Source organism: Hevea brasiliensis, chromosome 2, assembly GCF_030052815.1.
Source record: "Hevea brasiliensis isolate MT/VB/25A 57/8 chromosome 2, ASM3005281v1, whole genome shotgun sequence".
In the NCBI taxonomy this organism is placed as follows: Eukaryota; Viridiplantae; Streptophyta; class Magnoliopsida; order Malpighiales; family Euphorbiaceae; genus Hevea; species Hevea brasiliensis.
In genome coordinates, this window is record NC_079494.1 from 96,219,121 (window position 1) to 96,246,939 (window position 27,819).

At 32.6% G+C, this 27,819-nt stretch overlaps 2 protein-coding genes across 2 annotated transcripts; both read right to left on the reverse strand.

Annotated features, from left to right (window-relative positions):
- Nucleotides 1-672: 672 nt before the first annotated feature.
- On the reverse strand, nt 673-2,056 carry LOC131170568 (NAC transcription factor 32-like). Its single transcript, XM_058129841.1, has 3 exons — nt 1,758-2,056; nt 1,297-1,580; nt 673-1,209 (listed from the first exon to the last, which is right to left on the reverse strand). Exons 1-3 carry the CDS (start codon nt 2,014-2,016, stop codon nt 673-675), a joined length of 1,080 nt encoding a protein of 359 aa, XP_057985824.1. The 5' UTR covers nt 2,017-2,056.
- An 11,924-nt stretch (nt 2,057-13,980) lies between these two features.
- On the reverse strand, nt 13,981-15,295 carry LOC110635553 (NAC transcription factor 29-like). Its single transcript, XM_021784934.2, has 3 exons — nt 15,037-15,295; nt 14,577-14,860; nt 13,981-14,490 (listed from the first exon to the last, which is right to left on the reverse strand). Exons 1-3 carry the CDS (start codon nt 15,293-15,295, stop codon nt 13,981-13,983), a joined length of 1,053 nt encoding a protein of 350 aa, XP_021640626.2.
- Between the last annotated feature and the right edge of the window lie 12,524 nt (nt 15,296-27,819).

Here is a 27,819-nt window from a genome sequence, read left to right on the forward strand (position 1 = left end):
TGCAATTTGCCAGAAAGATCTCTTTAACTTTAACCCAATAATAACAACAGGAATGCAGGCAGCTCGTATGCTTGTAATCTCCCGCATTTTTCATCTTATCTTGACACCTTCAGGACAACCAGGACCTGTTGCAAATATTATTGTATGCATTTCCAGTCTTTCTTTGATACAAGAGCAGATTTTTAAGGTTTTTGCAGTACTTCATATGTTGTTATTTTTTTGCTGTTTTGTTTTTCAGGCTGGACTAGTGCTAGGTCCTTCGTTGTTGTGCAAAATCAAAAAACTTCGGGAATTCTTTATCCAGTCTTCTTCTATAGAATACTATCAACTTCTGACATTCAATTTTCGAGTCATTTTTATGTTCTTGATTGGTTTGGACACAGATGTTCCTTATATGAGGCGAAATCTGCCTTTGGCAAGCATTCTTGCATTTGAAGGTATAATTGCATGCACCCTTTTTGGAGCAGCTTCTGCAATCGCTATCCTCCATTTATTGAAGTAAATGGACATTGGTTATTGTTTTTCCATTGATTCTAGCAAATTCAATTGACAAAACTGGATGTTCCCTGCTAACTAACCAGTTATCATCATCCTATACATAAGGTGATCACCAAATGACTAAATAATTTCAAATCACATGATGGTCAATCACTGTATATAACTAATTACTAACTATAATAGACAATTGGAAATAATATCCCAATCATCCGGTGATAATGATAGCTCGAACTCACAAGAATTCTCATTCAGATATTTAGATACGATGTCCTCTGTGGGTTGTATCTGGATGTCCTCTGTGGGATGTATCTGGATGTCCTCTGGGGGATATATCTGAACAGGTTCAGGCATTGGTGGTGTCATACCAGTAGCATAAGTTCGATAAGATCCATAGATGGCAGCTGCAAACATTGCTCGTTGATAATTGGCAGCTTCTAACATTGCTTGGTGATGATCATAATTGTTGATTGGAGCATAAGGAGGATTTTCATAAAATGCACTTGGATTCTCTTGGATTGGGATTGAAACAATTTGCTTATTGTCATTAAGGGCGTTTGTGTAGGCTGGAGGATCGCTATTTTTGTCAACATCCCTAACAACATCAGCAGTTTGATCATCTAACTCTGCAGATTGTTCCTCATTTGAAAGTCGACTTCTCAAATTGTCTTTCGCATCCCTCTTATATATCCTGCATAAAACCCAATTATCCAACTGCCACAGAAAAAGAAAAGAGAATTAATCAAACAAAAGAAAAATTAATGAACAACAAACAAGAAATTTAAATATTTATTTAATTACCCTCATATCATCGGCACTTGTTTTGATTCTTGGAGGGGCATCACTGACCCTATATTCATGCATAATCCAGTTAGTCTTTGTACCATTTGGAGGCTTTCCCATGTAGAAAACAAGTGCCTTCCTGTATCCAACCACAGCACCCTTATATTTAACAGCTTTATCCGCTCCAGTTGCCTTCCAGTATCCACCACCAGCATCTCGTTTTGGTCTACTTCCATTTGGATATTTCTTGTCCCTTGGTGTAAAAAAGTACCATTCTTTCTCCCCACATTGCCAATACTCCTCTGTTCATCAAAACAAGGAAAAGGTAAATCCATCGACAAAACATTGATTTAATCATAACATTGCAAAACAAAATCATAGTGGAAAAGAAGAAAAAAAATTATAACATTGCAAAAACAAAATCATCGCGTAAATATATGTATAAGCATGGAAATACGTTGTGTTAAAGATCAAAGAACCTGCAAGCTTCTCGGGATTGTACTCATAAAGTTTAACCTCCATGATCTTGTTTGGAGGCAAGGGTTGATTGGCTATCTTGTTTTTCAAGTAATGAACGACAAGCTCTCCGTCCAAAGGGCGAAACCTATACCCGGGTGGAAAAGAATTAAAATAATCAATATCAATGAAGTTCTTTCTGTTGTTGTCATTGATGGGGTCTGTTCGAGGTTGACGAGTAGCGGTAACAGAAGCATTGGACTGCGGCTGTGTCACCTCCATAATTGGACTCTTGCGAGGAATTTTTTCCCGAGAAGACTGATGCAAGCTAACGTAAAGTATTGAAATTCCCTCTCCCTCAACTTTCTCTCTTTTATATGAATAGACTTCTAATAAAAATTAAAATAACCCTAAAAGATAGATTTTCAAGACTTAGTATTTATCTATTTTTATTAGAAATCCAGTTTGAAACTAGATAAGTATGGGACATACACAAGTTTTATTAATATCTGATAAACAAATCAAACTTCTAAGATTATTTAAATATGAGACACAAGTTTTATATTTCAAATTTTAATAATTATATATTTTAAGATAAAATTATTTAATTAAGTATTATTTAATAGTATTAATTATAACCAGAAAAAAATAATTAAAGTGAAATTTAATATTATTATATTTATAAATTATATCATCACACCTCATGGTATGGAGATGGATATTTATGAATTATATATGTCAAAAATTTTGAATATATATATATACATATAATTTATTAAAAATTAAATTTCAAATGTTATATCTTTTAAATTCTAAATATCTTTTTTTAAATAAAATTATCATTTAAACATTATCTATTACTATCTTTCATTTTATTTTATATTTCAAATTTCAAATGTTATATCTTTTAAATTCTAAATATTTTATTTATTAAATAAAATTATCATTTAAACATTATCTATTACTATCTTTCATTTTATTTTATATTTCAAATTTCAAATAATTATATATTATGATAATTTAGCATTACGGAAAATAAAAACTACATTTAACCGTTGATAAAAATCAATTTATTTTAAATTTTTATTTTTAAATTAATTTTAAATTATTTTAAAAAATTAATTTTAGAATTTATATAAATTTACATTTTTAGTCTAACTTTGACTAAACTTCTACCCAATTAAGTTTTTTTTATTGTAATTTGAAATAAAATTTTATATAATAATAATAATAATACAGGTATGAATTTTTTTTATTTATCTAATAAACTAATCTTAGAAATTAATTAATTTAGTCGGTATATATAAATGTTACATAAATAGCAAAATATTTAGAAGAAACAAGAAACCATTGAATACAAAGCAAAATCATCCAATAGACTTGGATAGGAGTGAAACCCTATAATACGAGTGATTTGTGATAAGATTATCAAGATAGCATCTCATTTTGTTGTTGCAATCCTCATCTCATGTAACTAATGGGCTAATGTTTATCAGAGCCTTGCAACTCTTTACAATGGCCACTTCTCAAAGTTTAATCCACGCCAACTAAAACTCACTAGAGAGCTACAAAATACAAAATGGAGCATCCTTGTTTGTGCTAACAACATAGCAATAACTCTCAAGACAGCAAAAGAAAGCAACAGGAAGCAAGCAGAGATCAAAACTCTGATTCATGTGGGCAATTTCTAGGAATTGATTGAATCCCCAAGATTACAAAGCCAGCCATAAGACCCCACTTTAACGTCGAAGTTTAATTCTCAGCAGAATAAAAGAGCAAAGTGTGGAAATCAACAGTGTTCACCCAACCTTGTATATATGTCTCTGAGTTTTACTCTTCACTTGCAGTTTAATGCATTCAGCTTCCATTAAACAGACATTATTTCTTTGGAGCCACAAGGAACATGACATTGCAAAAAAGAACAGCTAAAAATCTTCTTGCATTTTCCACTAACTAGAGCCATCCATTAAAGAAATATTGATGCAAAATCCTTCGGGAAGCGAAAAACAATATCACACCATTGAAGGAAAAGTTTCAGATGATCCTCCTAAATTGAAAGAGAAACTGTTGGGTGGATTGAAACGGATCACTACAAGGTGATTGAAACCATAAGCAGAAAAGGAGAAGGTTATGATAAAGGAAAGGAATCAACGGCTGGAGTGTTGCAAAAGATCATTAATCCATAAAATCTGAATGAGAAAAAGACATACGCAACTGCTTTCCCTTGTTGACAGCTTGCCAAGCTTCATCTGCAATGGCTAAGGAATATTCATTGGAATTTTTTCCCTTGGGGCGAGAAATCATGCGATGGATGTCACTATTTGCTGGCTTCACAATTCTTCCTGTTTTTGATCCTTTTTTCTTTTTTCCGCCACCATTAAGCTTTGGGGAGATCTCAAATAAGTGATTCGCAGGGAGTGGGAGCTGGGCTGGGTTAGTAGCTATATAAGGAAACAGAGCTAAATGGTTTGGGCTGGCTGGTGTTGTTGATTTGGCCAGGAGTAATTGATAACAGTTGGAGTGGAAATAATGGGTGCAGGGAGGCTTACCAATTTCTAGAAGCTCTAAGTTAATAAAGGAAGATTGGCAACTGTCATTTACCGTTTGCTGTGTTAATTAAAGGTGCTAAGGGGTCCTCAAAGACAGGAGCAGCGTGCAGATAATCAGAATTCAAATTATGCTTATGCATTGGAGAACAAGATTCTGTTATCTGTATTTCAAATTCTGACGATGCTTCGATTTGAGATTTGTGGAGCTCGATGTTCTTTGGGGTTCCCAACTCGTCCCCATCTGTTTGGATGGCAAGAGTTGCCGAAGAATCGTTAAGGGAGAGGCGGCTATGGTGTTGGTTCAATAATTGATGTTGCCTATCATGCGTTGCAGATGAATTTTCATGATCGATGTAGTTGTCTTCAGAAAGGTATAAGCCACTTGTACTCACATTCTCATTGCGCTTGCCAGATGCACCAATAGGGTTGTTTTCGGAGTCCACGTCAGCATCCGAACTTTCTGACAGGGACAATCGTCGTTCGTTGTTGGAGATTGGAGGTGAGAACAACTCATGGCATGGTTCTTCGGTGGCTCTGATCTTGAATTTGACATGATCAATATCCACCTGAATGATTTTGTTAATAAACTCAGTAGAATCTGTCAAAATCAGCACTCTTGCGTAATCAAATCTTGATTTTGCTGGGGTTACGCCATCAAGAGAGATGAATTCTCCACAAAGACTTCCAAGCCATTGAAAGAAATGTGAGGTCCGCGCATTCAAGCGAGTGCCCTGCAACCGTAACCAGATGAGACGCTTGGACGGGTTGAATATATTCTGCCATAGTTTTATATCTGTAAACCATCGATTCAGCCAAGAAATTTGATGCTCCAGGAAACAATCCAGAAGCTCCTTGGATTCGAAGTGAGTAGAGCTGAATTCCCTCCCGTAGGTGAAACTTTAATGGACATGAACCCTTCTGACATAAATATGGTGCTGAATATTTGTGATTGAATGAGTGTTCAGCAAAGTAGCGACAGCAGATCTTGAGAGCCATTCTTGATTTTCCCCCAATACTTCTTCTGGTGCATGATACTGTCCACCTACAATGGTATTAGTATTGCGAGCTGCATCAGGACAGATATCAAGACCATCATCAACTTGCATATTCTCTTCAGCTCTTACAGGTGACTTGTTGCGCCTTGGCCGCTAGTATATCGTCTGTATTCTATTTTGTGGCAAGTGCCTCACTTTCTCTTGAGTTCTATTAGCATTTTCCTGTCCAATATTAGCACCTTGTGTTCTTGCAGATATGGAGACAGAAGCTCGGAGCTTGTAAGTACCAATCCAAATGCCATTTATAGAGTTAATGAACTCTTCAACATTTGCTGAGTCAGGGAGTCGAATAAACCCAAATCGCCTTCTTCTACGATTGAGCTTCCTTGGAATGAAGATTTCTACAATGCTGCCAATTTAGAGAGAACATTTGACACCGATTTTGCGTCCCATCTAAACGGGAAGTTTTCAAAATGAATGTTGTTTAACTGGGGTCTGCCGCGAGGAGTAATGGTTCAGGATGAGGGCTGAGTGTCTCTTGCTGTTAGGATTAAATCTAGAGGATGAGGGCTGAGTGTGACTCTTGCTGTTTGGATTAAATCTAGAGGATGAGGGTTGAGTGTGAATCTGGGAAGGATTTGGGAAAGGGTAAATCCAACTCCCTCGGCATCTACAACTCATCGCTCTCTTTTCCTTTGAACTCTACAGAAGAAGACTTACATGTACCGGATTACATTGGTGATACAGCTCTTATTGTAGCTCCTGGTTTTGGACTCACAAGAATTGCAGATCACATGATAACAAAAAATAGTGAGTTGGTTAGGATTCAATCAGAAAAATTTCTCCCCGTCTCGGCGGCATGTGGCAAGGAAAGCCACAATTGATAACTGGTAAGTTCTATTAAACCTCGAGGAATCAAATTGCAGATACACTAAGTTCCTATATGATAGCCTCTTAGTCAAAGAGCCAAGCTGCCACTTTCTGAGTATCTCTCATACTTTGTGACAGTATGTTAATTATTTTTAATTTAATAATAGTGGGAAACCATTTGTAAACAAACTGGATGCCAAGAAGAAGCATTTTGCGAACTAAATCCCAAATATTTTTCATCAAGGTAAGAATGAAAGGTTACAGACCTGCATCCTTTTTTAGACAATTCATCCTCATATCGTAGCATTTGAGCCTTCACCTATGCTTGTTGTTGCAATTGGTTTTGTTGTTCTTCGGCCAATTTGTGATCTGTCTTGACATTATACATATGTTGACAGAATAACTTAAAAAACAGATAGAAGACTAACAAAAGTATTCCACATGTTTGTTTCTCAAAAAAAAAAAAAAGAAATCTATTTTTATTAAAAAAAAAAAAAAAAAACAAATGATGACAATGTTGGGAATAGTACTCTGCATGCGTGTATCTTGCAAATTTTATTGATTCATAGCTCTTGTGCTGGTTATTTTATATGGTCGTAGTACTGGACGTGTCTCGTATGCCGTGGAGCATTTTCCATACAAGATCTTTAAAGCTATTTTTATATGTTCTACAATGGTGTTTCATGACCAAAGGCCTCGTTTATACGTGAACCCGATAATAAATACAGGAGGTTAGTAACATTTTCTGCTCAGCAGCTCGGTCAATTTATGTAATCTCCAAGAGAGTCTTATCGGGTTGCTGCTGTTCATATTCTGAAATATCTCAGAAGTTGTCCTGCACAAGGTCTTTTCTTCCCTGCCAACTTGCAGAGACGCTAGAAAGTCTGTTACAGGGTTTTGCTTTTTCTTGGGGCAGTCATTAACCTCTTGGAAGTCCAAGAAAAAGTCTAGTGTTAGCAGATCTTCAGCTGAGGCCGAATATATATATATATAGAAGCGTGGTCTCCACTGTTTGTGAGCTCAAATGGATCTCTTATTTGTTGCAGCAATTTCAACTACCTGTTGCTCAGCCCATTCCTTTGTTCTGTATTAATAAAGCTGTTTTGCATATTGCTGCTAACCCAGTCAGCCATGAAAAGACAAAGCATTTACATATAGATTGCTAACCCTGTTTTCCATGAAAGGACGAAGCATTTGCATATTGATTGCCATGTTTGAAAACAATAGATCAAGGGATTTGTTAGGCTATGTATGCGTTTATTCTAAGTTCCAACTTGCTGATTTTTTTGCTAAGTGCTTAGCTGTCATCTGTTCCCATTTATTTTCCAATCAATATTCCTGAATAATATATACTCTGCCAGAGAGTAAAATTATTCTTCCGATTAAACAATGAAATACTATATCACCACCAAGCTTTGCCAACCATACATCACTTTCAACTAATTAATCATATGCCGTTATTATAGTGCAAGATGGTTTTTATATATGAATATTACAAAAGGAATATGATTCCTTAATTTACATTTCATAGAGACCACGCTCTGATTGGACCCATTTAGTCCGATATTTCTCTCTCTCTCTATACATATAAAAGAGTAGTTGATAGGAATTGACACATAAAATTATTATTTTTATACTAAATTTATTTTTTTATTTTTCTTTTAAATGTTATTTTTTTTATAATTAATTATCAAAACTCAAAATTTTTATTAAATTTATTATCTAAAAATTATTATATTATTTTTTTAATAAAAAATATAAAATAATAATATTTAAAATTTAATATTCATATGTATATATAGCACGTAAAATTTTCCTAATATTGTCAATAAAATTATGAAATTATAATAAATTTATTTATAAAACATAATATATTTAATTTCGTTAAATTTTCTCTATTCTTTAATAAGGATTAATAACATTATTTTTAAAAATAATATTAATATTAATAAATAAAGAAAATATTTAATTATATTATATTTCTTTATTATATTAAGAAAATATAATAAAAATTTGATATTTAAAATAAAATGATAAAAATAACCATATAACTGAATCAATTTCAAATGTTTCCCTATTTTTAATCAATATTTCTATTATGTTATTATATTGTTATTATTTATATTATGAAATCTTATTAAAATTTTTGAGAGATTAAAAGTTTAGCCTATATAAAAATAATAAAAATAAAATATAAAATAATTAATAATTGATAAGAAAATTTGAGATATTATTTTATTTTCAAAAATTAAAATTAAAAGAAAAATATATAAAATTAAAATTATTTATTTATTAAAATTATCAGTAACCACGTGTATTAGCATAGGTAATTTTATATATATATAAGTTAAACTCTTCTAATTGCTTGTTATATGATATTTTAAAAAAAGAACTTGCTATGTGATATCTCAAATGATAATTTATATATAAAATATAGTTAACTAATTTCATTAAATTTCTTTTTTCTATTAATTAAATATTAAATTATTTTAAATTATAATTAAGTTATTAATTATTCAGTTATTTATATATAAATTACAAATTATTAAATGATTATCCTCTTGATGCTAGCTATTATTATTAAATAAGTTATAATATGTTAACACATATTTATTTTATATACCTATAATTTTATATAGCATATACATATAATTTTGTTTTTAATTTCTTTTCCTTTTATACTGTGACGCCCCTTACCCGTCTACCGTATAGCCGAGCAAGAAGTGTCACATTCGATGCAGGAGCACCTTATCTTGTTTTATCATATCTATTGTAAACTTTTGATGTCATTTAAAACATGTATTCTATGTGTAGAAATTTTTTTTTTTTTTTTTATATCTTATTTCTGTGGAGACTCGGACAGAGCCTCCCTTATTTTATTAGCATCTGACGGGTTCCACTAATCACCTGTTAACATGTCCATATTCATTTCACACATTTCCATATCATATTCTCATGTATCATATCATTTACAATTATTTATGAGATCTAAAAATGAAGTATTATCTATTGCATTCATATAGAAATTCATAGATAATAAATTACAAGTTTTCATTTCAATCTCAAAGTTTAATTACAAGTCCAAAATGAAATACATCATAAACTAGTAATTATATCATGACTAAACATAATGAACCAAAATACTAGTCTATACATGGGCCCTACCAAAATACAAAAGACTGGTGAGGTGACTCTGGACAATGGTAGATCTAATCAGAGCTCTGTCAGTGCACTACTGATGCGGCTGCTACGGCTGCTAGGACTGATGCGGCTGATCTCCAGTACCTACGCGATGGAAAACCAACGCGCTAAGTATAACGCTTAGTGGTGCATAATTTATAATAACAATAATTTAATAATTTGAAAAATATGCAACTCATAATTTTTGGGTCTTTTACATTTTTATTGCTCTTTGGAAATAATTAACATTATCGGGATCTTTTATGATTACTTATTGTATTTTAAGTCTTAATTAATTTTTTTTATCAATGCCCAAGAAAACCTATAACAAATTATAAAAGCTGGATGTACGGGTGTATACTGGTTAGACAGCCATATGTCTATCCAGTATACGTCTGTCAGGCACGAGGCCAGCTGTCGGGCACGAGACCCGCTGTCAGGCTTGTAAAGCCAGAAATAAAGTAAGCATATAGCCTGTAGAACAATCATACCAGACATATATTGTCAGTTCATGATTTTCTCGATAGGCAGTATTGCTATCTGTAGTCCCTAATTGGTATACCAATTTATCCAACTAAATAAATAAGTCTAGGTATACTATGGGCAATTAAATATTTTTAATTAATTTAGCACTATTCACTATTACTTTTTCTAGTACTGTTCATTGGTACCATAAATTTCATATTAATAGGACATTAGTCCTAATTTACATATTCATATCATTTTTAATATTAAATTTTTCCTTATGAGTATTTTAATTATCCTATATAGCATTTTTCCCATGAACCTTTCTTTAGGTTCATGTTGATGTGTTATCTTTATCTAGGAATTTGACTAGGTTGGGATGTATATTTAGTCACAATTCCTTCATAACAATTGCTCCTCTATGTTTAAACTTGAATTTCAGTTTTTGAATCACTGAGTTTGGAGTTATAGAACTCAAGTTATGGTCAAAATACCAAAGGAATAGTATTTTGGGACATTTTCTGGGTTGTTAGTTTCAGTGACCCAACTTGTGCTAACAATTTGAATTGGTTAAAGGCAAAACTGGGTTAAGCGGTCTTCATGAAAAGTGTAGCCCTATGTCTAAACTTTCCATGGGTAAAATTTTAGGTCATTTGGACCAGTATAGAGAGAGTTATGACCAAATGAACACGTACTATTCATTTGGTCATTTTCTAGGTTAGCAGTTTCACTGACCCAACTTGTGCTAACAATTTGCATTTGTTAAAGGCAAAACTGGGTTAAGTGGTCTCCATGAAAAGTGTAGCCCTATGTCTAAACTTTCCATGGGTAAAATTTTAGGTCATTTGGACCTGTATAGAGAGAGTTATGACCAAATGAACACGTACTGTTCATTTGGTCATTTTCTGGGTTGGCAGTTTCACTGACCCAAATTGTGCTAATAATTTGAATTTGTTAAAGGCAAAACTGGGTTAAGTGGTTTTCATGAAAAGTGTAGCCCTATGTCTAAACTTTCCATGGGTAAAATTTTAGGTCATTTGGACCAGTATAGAGAGTTATGACCAAATGAACACGTACTGTTCATTTGGTCATTTTCTGGGTTGGGTGCAGGGAAATCCGAATTTGGGTAGTATTTAGCTCAAGTTTTGGACAGAATTTGGGCATGGTTTCTTCATGGAAAATGGGCTATTTTGGGTCTAGTTTCACCTCCAATTGGCCTCATACCAATTGGGGTAACACAATTTTATTTATGGCCTAAAATGTACATTGCCCTCAATAAACACAACCTCCAGAAAATTAACACTTCCAAAACTCAATCTCCTCCAACTTCCTTACTTCAATTTGCATGCAATACACTTCTATAAGCAACAATCTCATCCCAATAGGTCAATTTCAACATTTTACACAAAGTCCTCAATATTTACACAAACCCTAGTTTTCAAAGTTTCAAATTTACACAAACACTACACAATCAAACACCCAAACATTTCAACTAATTACACATTCTCATGGAACCATTTTTCATCACTTAAAAGCAATAAACTTCAAGTTCCATGGCTGCCAAAAATTCAAGGGTTCTTTCGTCTAGATTTTCTTTTTATTTTAATGGTATTTATGCTTAGCTAAACATGCTTTTCATGTTTAATAAAGAGAAGAAGAGGGATTAGTGCACTCACCTCTTGTGACCCACTTCAAACTTTAATTTTTCTTCTTCTTATGGGTATCTAAAGCTTCCTTATAGTGTGGGCTAAATTTTTTATGAAGGGGTCTATGGGTTTTGGGGAGGAGAAAGCTTGGAAAATCAAGCTTTAAGAAGAACAAAAATGGAGGGAGAGAGCTCCCATGGTGGACGGTTTCCAAGAGAGGGAGAGAGAGAGAAGAGGGAAGAAGAAGATGGAAGCTTGGGGTTGGTGGGGTTTGTGTTCGTGTCTATTTATATACTTTTTTTTTTTTTGAATTTTCCTAAGCCTTTTCTTTTCTTTTCTTTTCTTTTCCTTTCTTTTCTTTTCTTTTCTTTTCTCTTCTCATTTTCCTAATCTATTTCATAAATTTTTAATTAATGTTAATTATTTTATTCTCAATTTTTTTTTAATTTTGACATTTAGGTCAAAATTCACCTTTGGGGGTGAAATGACCAAAATGCCCTTAGTAGTGCATATTGGGTTATTTTTATTATTTTTGCATCAATTTATAAATTCTCTAAACTTTAATTTATTTTTTCTCTAAATTTTTCCTATATTTTCTTAATATTTATTTCTTCAATTTATGCCTCCTCACTATAGTCTAGATGTAGTTTCAGACATTTTGACTGTTCGAACAGACATTAGTCGTCGGAACATTAAAATGTATAGACTACCTACGGTGAGGGCGTTACATATACCACCTTTGATTCTTTTAATTATTAATATTATTTTTTTAGAATAATATTAATATTTCTAAATAAAAATAATGTGACCACCGATCATGTGAAAGTGAACCGTTAATATTATATACCCTTTCACACAAAAAGCTTTGCTAATAATTCAATATAAAGTTGGACTTTGGCTTCCTCATTTATTTTTTTTTATGTAAAATTATACATATTATATAACTCCAACGCTACCTAACTCATGTATTCATATAGTAATGCAATAGAGTTATTTTATAGGAGAAATTACAAAAAAGTACCCTGTGGTTATGCGTATTTTCACTTCAGAGTCTGAATTTTAGTTTGTAACAAAGTGATACCCTGTAATTACGTGCCATTATCAAATGAAGGCATTTTAACTAACATCGTTAAAATATGATGACCGTTCAATCGGCAGGTTTGATCCGAATTTAACAACTATGCATTTATATCTAAATTAAGAGATTTGCAAATAAGAAAAATGCTTAATTTGTGGTCTAATTTAAGAATTTTAACTCTTAAATAATAAGGTGAGAAGTCAATTCATTTTATTTTTATAAGTTATGTTATCCCTTGTTATTTTTGTTATTAATTTGGCTTCGATTGTGATTTGAATTTGAGATTTTATATTTTTAAAGACAATTGTAATACTATTGAATTAAAGTTGGTTAATTGCTAACCCTTGGTTTAGTGCTTTATAATTTTTATCTTACAAATGGTGCTTTCAGATAAATAAGGAGAATGGTAAGGAGTTGGTTGCTCACTCTTTCAACTCGCTGGACACATATACAAAAGGAAAGAGTCAAATGTATAGAAATGAAAAAAAAAGCATATAGTCTCTAACCATGTTGCCGCAAACAAAGGTTCTCCAAGAAATCTCAGATGTGAAGATAATGCTCCCAAGCCACACACAAGTCCAAAGCACAGAAAAAGGGTGATGAGATAGGAGGAAAAAGGAAGGGATGTTAATCTTGCTATAATCTCTCTCTCTCTTCTCTCTCTTTACTTTCTTGATGCTTCTAAGTCCCTTTCTCTAGCTTAATTTGCATTCTTGTTCGGGTATCAACTTGCAATTGTAAATTAAGCAGAAGGCTATTCTTGGGAAATGTATGCTGCACAATTTGCCAAACGTGCAATTTGCCAGAAAGATCTCTTTAACTTTAACCCAATAATAACAACAGGAATGCAGGCAGCTCGTATGCTTGTAATCTCCCTCATTTTTCATCTTTTCTTGACACCTTCAGGACAACCAGGACCTGTTGCAAATATATTGTATGCATTTCCAGTCTTTCTTTGATACAAGAGCAGATTTTTAAGGTTTTTGCAGTACTTCATATGTTGTTATTTTTTTGCTGTTTTGTTTTTCAGGCTGGACTAGTGCTAGGTCCTTCATTGTTGTGCAAAATCAAAAAACTTCAGGAATTCTTTATTCAGTCTTCTTCTATAGAATACTATCAACTTCTGACATTCAATTTTCGAGTCATTTTTATGTTCTTGATTGGTTTGGACACAGATGTTCCTTATATGAGGCGAAATCTGCGTTTGGCAAGCACTCTTGCATTTGAAGGTATAATTGCATGCACCCTTTTTGGAGCAGCTTCTACAATCGCTATCCTCCATTTATTGAAGTAAATGGACATTGGTTATTGTTTTTCCATTGATTCTAGCAAATTCATTGACAAAACTGGATGTTCCCTGCTAACTAACCAGTTATCATCATCCTATACATTAGGTGATCACCAAATGACTAAATAATTTCAAATCACATGATGGTCAATCACTGTATATAACTAATTACTAACTATAGTAGACAATTGGAAATAATATCCCAATCATCCGGTGATAGCTCGAACTCACAAGAATTCTCATTCAGATATTTAGATACGATGTCCTCTGTGGGTTGTATCTGGATGTCCTCTGGGGGATATATCTGAACAGGTTCAGGCATTGGTGATGTCATACCAGTAGCATAAGTTCGATAAGATCCATAGTTGGCAGCTGCAAACATTGCTCGTTGATACTTGGCAGCTTCTAACATTGCTTGGTGATGATCATAATTGTTGATTGGAACATAAGGAGGATTTTCATAAAATGCACTTGGATTCTCTTGGATTGGGATTGAAACAATTTGCTTATTGTCATTAAGGGAGTTTGTGTAGGCTGGAGGATCGCTATTTTTGTCAACATCCCCAACAACATCAGCAGTTTGATCATCTAACTCTGCAGATTGTTCCTCATTTGAAAGTCGACTTCTCAAATTGTTGTCTTTCGCATCTTTCTTATATATCTTGCATAAAATCCAATTATCCAACTGCCACAGAAAAAGAAAAAGGAATTAATCAAAGAAAATAAAGATCGATGAACAACTAAAAAGAAAATTAAATATTAATTAATTACCCTCATGTCATCTGCACTTGTTTTGATTCTCGGAGGAGCATCACTGACTCTATATTCATGCATAATCCAGTTAGTCTTTGTAGCATTTGGAGGCTTGCCCAAGTAGAAAACAAGTGCCTTCCTATATCCAACCACAGCACCCTTATATTTGACAGCTTTATCCGCTCCAGTTGCCCTCCAGTATCCACCACCGGCATCTCGCTTTGGTCTACTTCCGTTTGGATATTTCTTGTCCCTTGGTGTAAAAAAGTACCATTCTTTCTCCCCACATTGCCAATACTCCTCTGTCCATCAAAACAAGGAAAAGGTAAATCCATCGACAAAACATAGATTTAATCAAAACATTGCAAAACAAAATCATAGTGGAAAAGAAGAAAAAAAATTATAACATTGCAAAAAAAAATCATCGCGTAAATATATGTATAAGCATGGAAATAGGTTGTGTTAAAGATCAAAGAACCTGCAAGCTTCTCGGGATTGTACTCATAAAGTTTAACCTCCATGATCTTGTTTGGAGGCAAGGGTTGATTGGCTATCTTGTTTTTCAAGTAATGAACGACAAGCTCTCCGTCCAAAGGGCGAAACCTATACCCGGGTGGAAAAGAATTAAAATAATCAACATCAATGAAGTTCTTTCTGTTGTTGTCATTGATGGGGTCTGTTCGAGGTTGACGAGTAGCGGTAACAGAAGCATTGGACTTCGGCTGTGTCACCTCCATAATTGGACTCTTGCGAGGAATTTTTTCCCGAGAAGACTGATGCAAGCTTACGTAAAAGTATTGAAATTCTCTCTCCCTCAACTTTCTCTCTTTCTCTCTCTCTCTCTCTTTTATTTGAATAGACTTCTGATAAAAATTAAAATAACCCTAAAAGATAGATTTTCAAGACTTAGTATTTATCTATTCTTCTTAGAAATCCAGTTTGATTCAAACTAGATAAGTGTGAGGCAGATACAAGTTTTATTAATATCCGATAAACCAATCAAACTTCTAAGATTATCCGGAAGGCTCCTCTTTCTCCTGCGCCCGTGTCAGCCATGATTGCAGCGAGAGTTAAGGAAAAGAGAGGGGAGAGTAGAGCACTCGAGAGAGAGTCAGAGATGAAACGGGAGTGGAAGTAAAGGCAGACTGCGAGTAGAATTTTATATAGTGCTATGGTTTTTGTATATCGTACGTAGTATTTGATTTGGGCTCTTGGGCCATTATTCTGGAAATGGGAAGCTAATCATCATTTAACCGCGCGCACCCTGTTCTTTTTTTAATTAATTCACTAATCAGCCTCCCTAATTACACCTTAAGAAAGCAATAAGACCCTTTAAATGCGAAGTCTAATTGGACACTGATATAAATGTGTCACTGTCTCCAAACATCCTTCATATTTATTTGTGGCATTAAGATTTTTTTTATTTAAAATTATTTACTTTATTTAAATTATTAAAAAATATTAACTATTTTTTAAAAAATATCTTACCTTTTATCTATACTAAATATAACATTATCAAAAGGATAAATTTAGTTAACATGAAAGATAAAAGAGAGAAATTCAATCATTGAGATGGATAAAAAAAAATAGTTGGATACTATTTAAAACAATAATTAGTTGTTTAACATTACTCTAAGACCTTGTTTGGTAATAACTTTTAAAATAGCGTTTAACGTTTTAATCAGAGTTAAAATACTATTTCTTTTATTTATATTGTTCGGTGACAGAGTGTTTATACTAGTTATTTATACTTCTTTTATTTATTTATATCATAGCTAAAGAGTCTTGTTTAATTATAACCTAATTAAATGCTCTTGTTTTGTCTAAGAAAATTACCTCATTGCAAGTTAAGGCTAATCCATGTCTTTTGAAGCAGCAATTCTAAGTTGGCAATTCTTTTATATCCTTGACCTTTTAGCCAAATAAATATATAAATTTAAGCTTCATTTAGCTCATAAAAAATTCACTTAGTAATGGGAATGAATGAAAATGATTTCCTTTGTGGCATTTGGAAATTCACTTTTTTTTATTCTAATTTCTACAACTAAGAGAATCACTATTTTCCTTTTCAACCCGAGAATCAAAAAATAGAATGGAAATAATTATTTTATTAAAATCTAAATGCTCAATTTTACCTACATATTTATTGGGACATTTTAATTTTTATACTTTCATATTATTAATTCAAATAAAAATATAAAAATAATATTTTATATTTTAAATAATTAATTGAAAATAAAATAGAAATCATAATTACAATTATAATAATTAAAATACTTATAGTATTTAAAATATTTTCATATTTCAAATATTTAATTAAAAATTATAATTACAATTATAAAAATAATAATAATTAAAATTTATAACCATTATTTTTATATTTTTCAAATAAATAATAAAATTAAATATTATAATTATAATTATAATTAATTATACCTAAATAGATTAAAACACAGTAAAAATTTTAATTTTTATATTTTCATATACTCGATTTAAATAAAATTTTGAATATATTTAACTTTAATTATTTAAAGTAAAAGGATAAAATATATTATTTTTATATTTACTTATAATTAAAGAGAATTGAAAATTTATAATTATAATTATAATTAATTAAAATTAAAAAATATATTATTTTATATTATCTTACAATAATTAAAATAAAAACATAAAAACATAAAAAAATAATTTTAAGTTAATTTTCATTAAGTACAAAATAAGTTTAATTTTGATTCTGTAGTTTATATACACAAATCAAACTTCTTGAGAAAAAGTTTGATTTCTACTCGTTAACGAACTAAATATAAATGAAAATTTATTGTTCCATTTTCGATTCTACTCAATTCTAATTCTAATGCTGATTCTAATTCAAATATGCGAACCAAATAAGCCCTTATTTAAATCTCAATAAATCATTATTTAATAAAATAAAATTTCAAATATTTTATCTTTTTACCATCAAAACCTCTATACATATATATAATTTATTAAAAATTAAATTTCAAATGTTTTATCCTTTTTAAATTCAAAATATTTTATATTTTTAAATAAAATTATTATTTAAACATTATCTATATACTATCTTCCATTTTATTTTATATTTCAAATTTTAATAATTATATATTTTAAGATAAAATTATTTAGTTAAGAATTATTTAATAGTATTAATTATAACAAAAAAAAATAATTAAAGTGAAATTTAAAATTATTATATTTATGAATTACATATGTCAAAAATTTTGAATATATATATATAATTTATTAAAAATTAAATTTCAAATGTTATATCTTTTAAATTCTAATTATTTTATTTTTTAATTAAAATTATCATTTAAACATTATCTATTACTATCTTTCATTTTATTTTATATTTCAAATTTCAAATGTTATATCTTTTAAATTCTAAATATTTTATTTTTTAAATAAAATTATCATTTAAACATTATCTATTACTATCTTTCATTTTATTTTATATTTCAAATTTCAAATAATTATATATTATGATAATTTAGCATTACGAAAAATAAAAGACTAAATTTAACCGTTGATAAAAATCAATTTATTTTAATTTTTTATTTTTAAATTAATTTTAAATTATTTTAAAAAATTAATTTTAGAATTTATATAAATTCACATTTTTAGTCTAACTTTAACTAAACTTCCACCCAATTAAGTTTTTTTATTGTAATTTAAAATAAAATTTTATATAAAGTGATAATAATTAAAATAATAATAGTAATAATAATATAGGTATGATTTTTTTTTATTTATCTAAAAACTAAAAAACAAGAAACTATTGAATACAAAGCAAAATCATCCAATAGACTTGGATAGGAGTGAAACCCTATAATACGAGTGATTTGTGATATGATTATCAAGATAGCATCTCATTTTGTTGTTGCAATCCTCATCTCATGTAACTAATGGGCTAATGTAACGCCCTCACTGTAGGTAGTCCACACATTTTACTGTTCCGATGACTAATGTCTGTTCAGACAGTCAGGATGTCTGGAACTACACTTAAACTATAGTGAGAGGCATAAATTAATGAAATAAATATTAAAAAAAATATAGGAAAATTTTTGAGAAATAAAATAAAATTTAGAAAATTTATTAATTGGTATAAAATAATAAAAATAACCCAATATGCACCACTAAGCGTTATACTTAGCGCGTTGGTTTTTCATCGCGTAGGTATTGGAGATCAGCAGCCGCCACAGTAGTGTTCTGACCGCAGTTGACCAGATCTGCATACAATCCAGAGTCACCTCACCAGTCTTTTGTATTTTGGTAGGGCCCATGTATAGACTAGTATTTTAGTTTATTGTGTATAATCATGATGTAATTACTAGTTTGTGATGTAAATAAAAATTGTAATTACATATTTTAGATTATAAATAAAGTTATGAATTTCTGCATATGAATTTCTAGATAAATGAATGATCTTGAAATTGTATGACCAGAAATGACATGATATGACATGTAGAGATATGAAATTGTTGTTAACATTAACTAGTGGAACCCACCATATACCAATTAAATAGAGGAGGCTCTGCCTGGGTATCTACAGAAATAAATTGTTACAAAAAAAAATTTCACATATGAAATACCTATTTTTAAATGATATTAAAAATTTACAATGAACATGATAAGACAAGATATGGTGCTCCGACACCGAATGTGACACTCCTCGCTTGGCTACACTGTAGATTGGTGAGGGGTGTCACATTTAGTGGTATCAGAGCAGAGGTTTAGGCAGTCCTAGACTGAGATAGTTAGAAATAGATAGAGTGCATCACATGCATGGGCCTTTAAATAGAGTCGAGGTGACACTAATGCAGATCTGTTCCTTGTCTATTTTATAGGATCGATAGCATCCGATCTATCTGAGCACGGGTCTCCGAAACTGATAGAGGAAGAGGTAAAGAGTCACGCACCTGCACCTGCGTCTAGTCGGGGGTGCAGTAGCAGTAGAGCAGAACCATCATTGGGTACTTTAGTAAGGACACAGCAGGCCTTCCTAGAGCAAATGACTCAATTGCTCCGTCAGGTCATCGGAGCTATGCCACCAACTCCCCAGCTAGTATATAGGGCACCAGTAGAGAGAGTTAGAAATGATGAACAGTTCAGGAGTGACAGGCAGCGCAAGAGAGGGTCCGGACCTGGCCAGTCCAGCGCAGCTGCTATAGAGAGCAAGAGACCCAGGGGGTCTCAGGGTCAGATTCAGAGCAGAGAACAGAGGCAGAGGTTCCGATTTGCCCTGAGGAGAGGAGGTCAGACAGGTGTATCAGTTGGTAATTCTGTGGGTCCTATAGCACGGAGATCAACCCCAATGCCAGTTTGTACACATTGTGGGAAGAACCACAGAGGAAAGTGTAGATTGCTAGCGGGTGGATGTTTCAGATGTGGGTCCATAGAGCATTTTTTGAGAGATTGCCCATGGAGGAGTGCTCCCATAGCTCCACCACAGACTCAAAGGTCTGCCCCGACAGTACAGAGGGGTAAAAGACTGATGAGACCAGAGATAGCTGGTACATCACAGAGAGCTTCTGAGACCATAGAACAGCCCAAGGCTGAAGTAGCACCCCGCATGTACGCTATGGCTCGAGAGGAGCCAGACCTAGTAGACGTTGTCAGAGGTACATTTTCTAATTATAACACCTTTAAATATGTATTGATAGACCCTAATTATGTTCACCCCTATATATGCATTGTACCTCCTGTTGAAAGAGGATACCGATAGATGGGTTAGAAGATGACATGCTTGTCACCAACCCTTTGAACCATAAGGTTATGGTAGATTATCAACAAAAAAGGATCGTATCAAAGATAATATATGGAAATGAGAAGGAGGCTGTATATGAGATGAAAGAAGATGAGTACAGAACTGGTTGAAAAAAAAAAAGGGAGTTAGTCTATTGGGATATACCGTGATAACTATGCAATGCTCTTGATATTTGTGTTGTAAGCTGCAGATTACAGTACTGACTTGGGACTATTATGTAGAGCTACGTATTTTCAATGGTAAATCGAGATAAGATGTAATGGCCCAACCCATTAGTGATATTGTCCGCTCTAGGCCGAAGCCCTCACGGTTTTAAAACGCGTCAATAGGGGTTACGAACTGTCAACTTATGAACCCAGCATCTCTCCCGTGTTTTGCCGATGTGGGATTTGCCTAGGGTGTTACAATCCACCCCCCTTATGGGACTCAGCGTCCTCGCTGAGGTTTGCCCCACCATCGTTCAAGGTTGCACGCGGAGTGGCTCTGATACCACAAATGTAATGGCCCAGCCCACTAGTGATATTGTCCGCTCTGGGCCGAAGCCCTCACGGATTTAAAACGCGTCACTAGGGGTTATGAACCATCAACTTATAAACCCAGCATCTCTCCCGTGTTTTGTCGATGTGGGATTTGCTTAGGGTGTTACAATCCACCCCCCCCCCCCCCTTATGGGACAAATCCGTGAGGCCCATGGGCCAAAGCGGACAATACTAACTGGAGAAGGATCGGGCTGTTACAATTTGGTATCAGAGCTGGACTCCCTCTAGTACGGTGTGTGGTGCGAGGACGCACCAGGCGGAAGCTGGTGGGCTTGTCATGACCCAGGGATGGGGTTGGGACATGCTTGTTCAACCAGCTACGTACTGGGGTGGAAACTTCGTGTCCCACATCGAAAACGGGAAGAAAAGATTTGGGCCATATATGTGGGAGTCTTCCTCACCTGGTCAGCGCGCTTTTGGGAATGAAACCTCCCAAGGGACAAATCCGTGAGACCCATGGGCCAAAGCGGACAATACTAACTGGAGAAGGATCGGGCTGTTACATAAGAATAAGATTGTAGAACTAGGATTTATAAGACAGACTAAAGAAAAAGTAAATTATTATAACACAAAAAGGCGATAAGACAAGGAGATAGTGGTCCCTTGATTATTTACACTGTGTAAATTTCGAGGACAAAATTTTATTTAGGGGGGAAGAATTGTAACGCTCTCACCGTAGGTAGTCTGTACATTTTACTGTTCCGACGACTAATGTCTGTTCGAATAGTCAGGATGTCTGGAACTACACTTAAACTATAGTGAGGAGGCATAAATTAATGAAATAAATATTAAAAAAAATGTAGGAAAAAATTTGAAAAATAAAATAAAATTTAGAAAATTTATTAATTGGTATAAAATAATAAAAATAACCCAATATGTACCACTAAGCGTTATGCTTAGTGCGTTGATTTTCCGCAGCCGTCACAGCAGCCGCCATTATAGTAGTGTTCAAACAGACATTATGCGTAGGTATTGGAGATCAACAGCCGCCACAGCGTGGTTTTCCACACCACTAAGCGTTATGCGTAGGTATTGGAGATCAGCAGCCGCTATAGTAGTGTTCTGACCGCAGTTGACCAGATCTGCATACAGTCTAGAGTCACCTCACTAGTCTTTTGTATTTTGGTAGGGCCCATGTATAGACTAGTATTTTGGTTTATTTTGTATAATCATGAGGTAATTACTAGTTTGTAATGTAAATAAAAATTGTAATTACTTATTTTGGATTGTAAATAAAGTTATGAATTTCTGCATATGAATTTCTAGATGAATGAATGATCTTGAAATTGTATGAGCAGAAATGACATGATATGACATGTGGAGATGTGAAATTGTTGTTAACAGGTAACTAGTGGAACCCGCCAGATGCCAATTAAACAGAGGAGGCTCTGCCCGGGTATCCACAGAAATAAATTATTATAAAAAAAATTTCACATATAAAATACCTATTTTTAAATGATATTAAAAATTTACAATGAACATGATAAGACCAGATAGGGTGCTCCGGCACCAAATGTGACACTCTTTGCTCGGCTACACTGTAGACGGGTGAGGGGCGTCACAGCTAATGTTTATCCGAGCCTTGCAACTCCTTACAATGGCCACTTCTCAAAGACAGCATCCTTGTTTGTGCTAACAACATAGCAATAACAGGACTAAAATTCCAGAATACCAATCAACTCTCGAGACAGCAAAAGAAAGCAACAGGAAGCAAGTAGAGATCAAAACTCTTATTTATATGGGCAATTTCTAAGAATTGATTGAAGCCCCAAGATTACAAAACCAGCCATAAGACCCCACTTTAACATCAAAGTTTAAATCTCAGCAGAATAAAAGAGCAAAGTGTGGAAATCAACAGTGTTCACCCAAACTTGTATATATGTCTCTGAATTCTACTCTTCACTTGCAATCTAATGCATTCAGCTTCCATTAAAAAGACATTATTTCTTTGGAGCCACAAGGACCATGACATTGCAAAAAAGGACAACTAAAAATCTTCTTGCATTTTCCACTAACTAGAGCCATACATTAAAGAAATATTGATGCAAAATCCTTCAGGAAGCGAAAAACAATACCCCACATGTGGAAACCCATATATATTTATTATTTATTATTATTTTCTTTTAATTAGCTAATAATAATTTAATATATTTATAAAAAAAATATATTTTATTGGATGGCCTGCTTATTTATATATATATATATATTCTTTTTGAAATTAAATATATATCTACAATCTGAACAACCCAGTTTAATAATAACTTTTATCCCATTCTACACCTAATAGAACTCTTGAAATATATATACCCTAATCATCTCTTCTGCTAAACTTTGCTCTCAAAACCTTTTTGTCACCTCCTTTTTCTATCAAATACTCTCAACAGGTATTTTTATCATCGTTTATTTATTGTTATATATGTATATATATAAATATATAAAATTTTACGATTTATAATCTGATGTGCACAGAGAATTCCTAAATTTTTATTTCTCAATTCATCACCTTCGATTCTATTTTCAAGGTAAAAATTCTCATTCTTTGTTCAATAATGGGTGAATCTGATTTTATTTTCTTTCTTTGATCTGTTACAACTACTCTAGAAATTCATTTTTTTTTCTTTGATTATTGGTATTGAATTGGGTTGATCATGATTACTGTTGGACAATAATTAATTATTATATATATATATATATATATTAAAGTTATTTTATTTTATTATTATTTGAAATTTTCTTTTATATTTTGGGTGTGTAGGATATTCGAATATTCAATCTGTCAGTTGAAATTGTCTCTTTTCCATTGAAAATAACTATTATCTTAGAGGTTCCAGGTGAGTGGTAATTATAGTACATGACACCGTTTTAGTCCCTTTCAAAATTTATTAGCATTAAATTTATTATTAAATGAAATTTTAAATCAGTATTTTAACAATTATTTTACATGTGATTTTCTAAAGTTTTATTTTATTGTTGAATTTTATTCTGATTTTGATTAAATAATTGATTTTGTCAATTATCTCTGTATTAGAGCCATTAGGATTTCGGGAATAGGACTTTAGTGTCTTTATATTGATTGATATCTGACTATAAAATTTACTGATGTGTTACACTGAATTTATTTGAGATTGATTTGATCTTATTGACTCTTTGAAATTATTGAAATAAACTATTGAAATTTCACTATTAATTATTATTTGCTATCTGAAATTTTTTATTGATTTTGATTGATTTGTACAAATTGATTTTCTGTTTTGAATTGGTACCTGTTCCCAGTATCTGTTTCTGTTATCTGGCCCTACTGTGTGGACTATCACGGTATTAGGTTACATTATCGAGTCATGCATTATTGCAGTTTATGGTTTGCATTAGTATCATATGCATTGATATCTGTGAAGGAGGAGGAAGGCATCTAATATCTGATAGAGTGCTTACCATCTGGCCTTTAGTGATGTGGGGTATCATCACCCTGGTGCACCGTACCATAAAATTTTTATTGAATGAATTTCTTTTATTTTTTATGTTTTATGAAATTATTTTATTAATGATTTTTATAGCATGAGCATGATTTTATTAGATAGAAAATTTATTGCGAAATTAATTAAGTGTCTGCCTATTCCTGTTCTGTTGCGTGCTATAATTATCATTCACTGAGCATAAGCTCAAACCACATTTTCTCTGTCTGTTATCTGTTTCAGATCAGTAGAATTCTGCAGCTGATTCAAATATTCAGTCCATTTTCTGGAGAAGGACAATCTTTGATTTGTTCTCATGGTATGCTCGAATTCATGTTTCCTCAGGCTAATAATTAGTTTAGTTTATTGAACAGGTTGAGTTTTTATTTGAATCTGTAGAGACTTCGTAGTTTACTTATGGGATATTTATGATGTTAATTCAGTATTTTGTTTATTTGGATTTTGTCTTTTTTTTTTTTTTGGATTTGTAAGTGATAATATATTTATTCAAGATACTCTGATAAGGCTTGCATGATTTAAGAATACTTAAATTATACGCCGGTCATGGCTCAGAATTTTGGGTTGTGACAAAGTTGGTATCAGAGCCTGGTTGAGGTCTAGTAAACTTGCGGAGCATAGGATCCTTAACATCTTTTCAGTTTATCATTGCTTTAGATGTGACGCCCCTTACTCGTCTACTGTATAGCTGAGCAAGAAGTGCCACATTCGGTGCCGGAGCACCCTATCTTGTTTTATCATTTCTATTGTAAACTTTTAATGTCATTTAAAACATGTAATCTATGTGTAGAATATATATATATATTTTTTATATCTTATATATGTGGAGACCCGGACAGAGCCTCCCCTGTTTTATTAGCATCTGGCGGGTTTCCACCAATCACCTGTTAACATGTCATATTCATTTCACACATTTCCATATCATATTCTCTTGTATCATATCATTTACAATTATTTATGAGATCTAAAAATGAAGTATCATCTATTGCATTCATATAGAAATTCATAGATAATAAATTACAAGTTTTCATTTCAATCTCAAAATTTAATTACAAGTCCAAAATAAAATACATCATGACTAGACATAATGAACCAAAATACTAGTTTATACATGGGCCCTACCAAAATACAAAAGACCGGTAAGGTGACTCTGGACAGTGGCAGATCTGGTCAGAGCTCTGTCGGTGCACTACTGGTGCTGCTGCTGTGGTTGCTGCGGCTGATCTCCCGTACCTACACGATGGAAAACTAACGCGCTAAGCATAATGCTTAGTGGTGCATAATTTATAATAAAAATAATTTAACAATTTAAATAATAATGGTAAATTCATAATTTCAGTGTCTTTTATATTTTTATTTCACTTTGGGAACAATTTAATTTATTAGTATCTTTTCTATTTACTTATTGTATATTCAATCTTAATTAATCATTTTCAATGCCCAAGAAACCTATAACAAATTATAAAAGCTGGATGCACGGGTGTATACTGGTTAGACAGCTATATGTCTATCCAGTATACGTCTGTCAGGCACGAGGCCAGCTGTCGGGCACGAGACCCGCTGTCAGGCTTGTAAAGCCAGAAATAAGGTAGGCACAATGGCCAGTAAGTAGGCATATAGCCTATAGAACAATCATACCAGACATATATTGTCAGTTCATGATTTTCTCGGTAGGCAGTACTGCTATCTGTAGTCCCTAATTGGTATACCAATTTATCCAACTAAATAAATAAGTCTAGGTATACTATAGGCAATTAAATATTTTTAATTAATTTAGCACTATTCACTGTTACTATTTTCTAATACTGTTCATTGGTACCATTAATTTTATATTAATAGGATATTAGTCCCAATTTACATATTCATATCATTCTTAATTTTTAATTTTCCTTATGAGTATTTTAATTATTATATATAGCATTTTTCCCATGAACCTTTTTTCAGATTCATGTTGATGTGTTATCTTTATCTAGGAATTTGACTAGGTTAGGATGTCTATTTAGTCACACTTCCTTCATAACAATTGCTCCTCCACATTTAAACTTGAATTTCAGTTTTTGAATCACTGAATTTGGTGTTATAAAACTCAAGTTATGGTCAAAATACCAAAGGAACAGTATTTTAGATAATTTATGGGTTGGCAGTTTTAGTGACTAAATTTTTGCTAACAATTTGATTTGGTTAAAATCAAAACTGGGTCAAGTGGTCCTCATGAAAAGTGTAGCCCTATGTCTAATCTTTCCATTGATGAAATTTTAGGTCATTTGGATCAGTATAGAGAGAGTTATGACCAAATGAACACGTACTGTTCATTTGGTCATTTTCTGGGTTGACAATTTTAGTGACCAAAATTGTGCTAACAATTTGATTTGGTTAAAGGCAAAACTGGGTCAAGTGGTCTTCATGAAAAGTGTACCCCTATATCTAAGCTTTCCATTGATGAAATTTTAGGTCATTTGGATTAGTATAGAGAGAGTTATGACTAAATGAACACATACTGTTCATTTGGTCATTTTCTGGGTTGGTAGTTTTTGTGACCCAACTTGTGCTAACAATTTGATTTGGTTAAAGGCAAAATTGGGTCAAGTGGTCTTCATGAAAAGTGTAACCCTATATCTAAGCTTTCCATTGATGAAATTTTAAGTCATTTGGATCAGTATAGAGAGAGTTATGACCAAATGAACACGTATTGTTCATTTGGTCATTTTCTGGGTTGGCAGTTTCAGTGACCCAACTTGTGCTAACAATTTGAATTGGTTAAAGGCAAAACTGGGTTAAGTGATCTTCATGAAAAGTGTAGCCCTATGTCTAAACTTTCTATTGGTGAAATTTAAGGTCATTTGGACTAGTATAGAGAGAGTTATGAACAAATGAACACGTACTATTCATTTGGTCATTTTCTAGGTTGGCAGTTTTAGTGACCAAAATTGTGCTAACAATTTGAATTGGTTAAAGACAAAACTGTGTCACACCTTACCCCTCTGTAAGGCATAATATAATCCCGTAGAATACCTAATGAACTATCGAACTTCACCTACCGATAACTCATTAAGTACCCTACAAGGGATTTTAAAACAATTTTCTTATTTTTGATAAGTGGTGAGTATTTTCTAATAGGTATTTAAAACATTTAATTGAAGTTAAAAAACTAGTTAAAACTTTTGGCCCATTTTATTTTTTCGCAAATTTTATAAAAATTTTGACAGAGTTCTGTCTGTATTTTGAGAAACCAGTTCCTCAAATACCTGTAAAAAGCACTTCTAAAAATTTTTCTAAACAACTACTTCAATTTCACAATCAACTCAATCAATTTCTCAAGTTCAAAATTCACTTGTAACAGCCCGATCCTTCTCCAGTTAGTATTGTCCGCTTTGGCCCATGGGCCTCACGGATTTGTCCCTTGGGAGGTTTCATTCCCAAAAGCGTGCTGACCAGGTGAGGAAAGCTCCCACATATATGGCCCAAAT

Excerpts from the sequence above, each read along its gene's own strand:
- LOC110635553 (XM_021784934.2), bottom strand. The coding sequence starts at position 15,295 with ATGGAGGTGACACAGCCGAAGTCCAATGCTTCTGTTACCGCTACTCGT. Across the intron at positions 14,861-15,036 it reads CAATCCCGAGAAGCTTGCAG|AGGAGTATTGGCAATGTGGG; the intron begins GTTCTTTGATCT and ends TTTGATGGACAG. Across the intron at positions 14,491-14,576 it reads CAAGTGCAGATGACATGAGG|TTGGATAATTGGATTTTATG; the intron begins GTAATTAATTAA and ends TTTCTGTGGCAG.
- LOC131170568 (XM_058129841.1), bottom strand. The coding sequence starts at position 2,016 with ATGGAGGTGACACAGCCGCAGTCCAATGCTTCTGTTACCGCTACTCGT. Across the intron at positions 1,581-1,757 it reads CAATCCCGAGAAGCTTGCAG|AGGAGTATTGGCAATGTGGG; the intron begins GTTCTTTGATCT and ends TTTGATGAACAG. Across the intron at positions 1,210-1,296 it reads CAAGTGCCGATGATATGAGG|TTGGATAATTGGGTTTTATG; the intron begins GTAATTAAATAA and ends TTTCTGTGGCAG.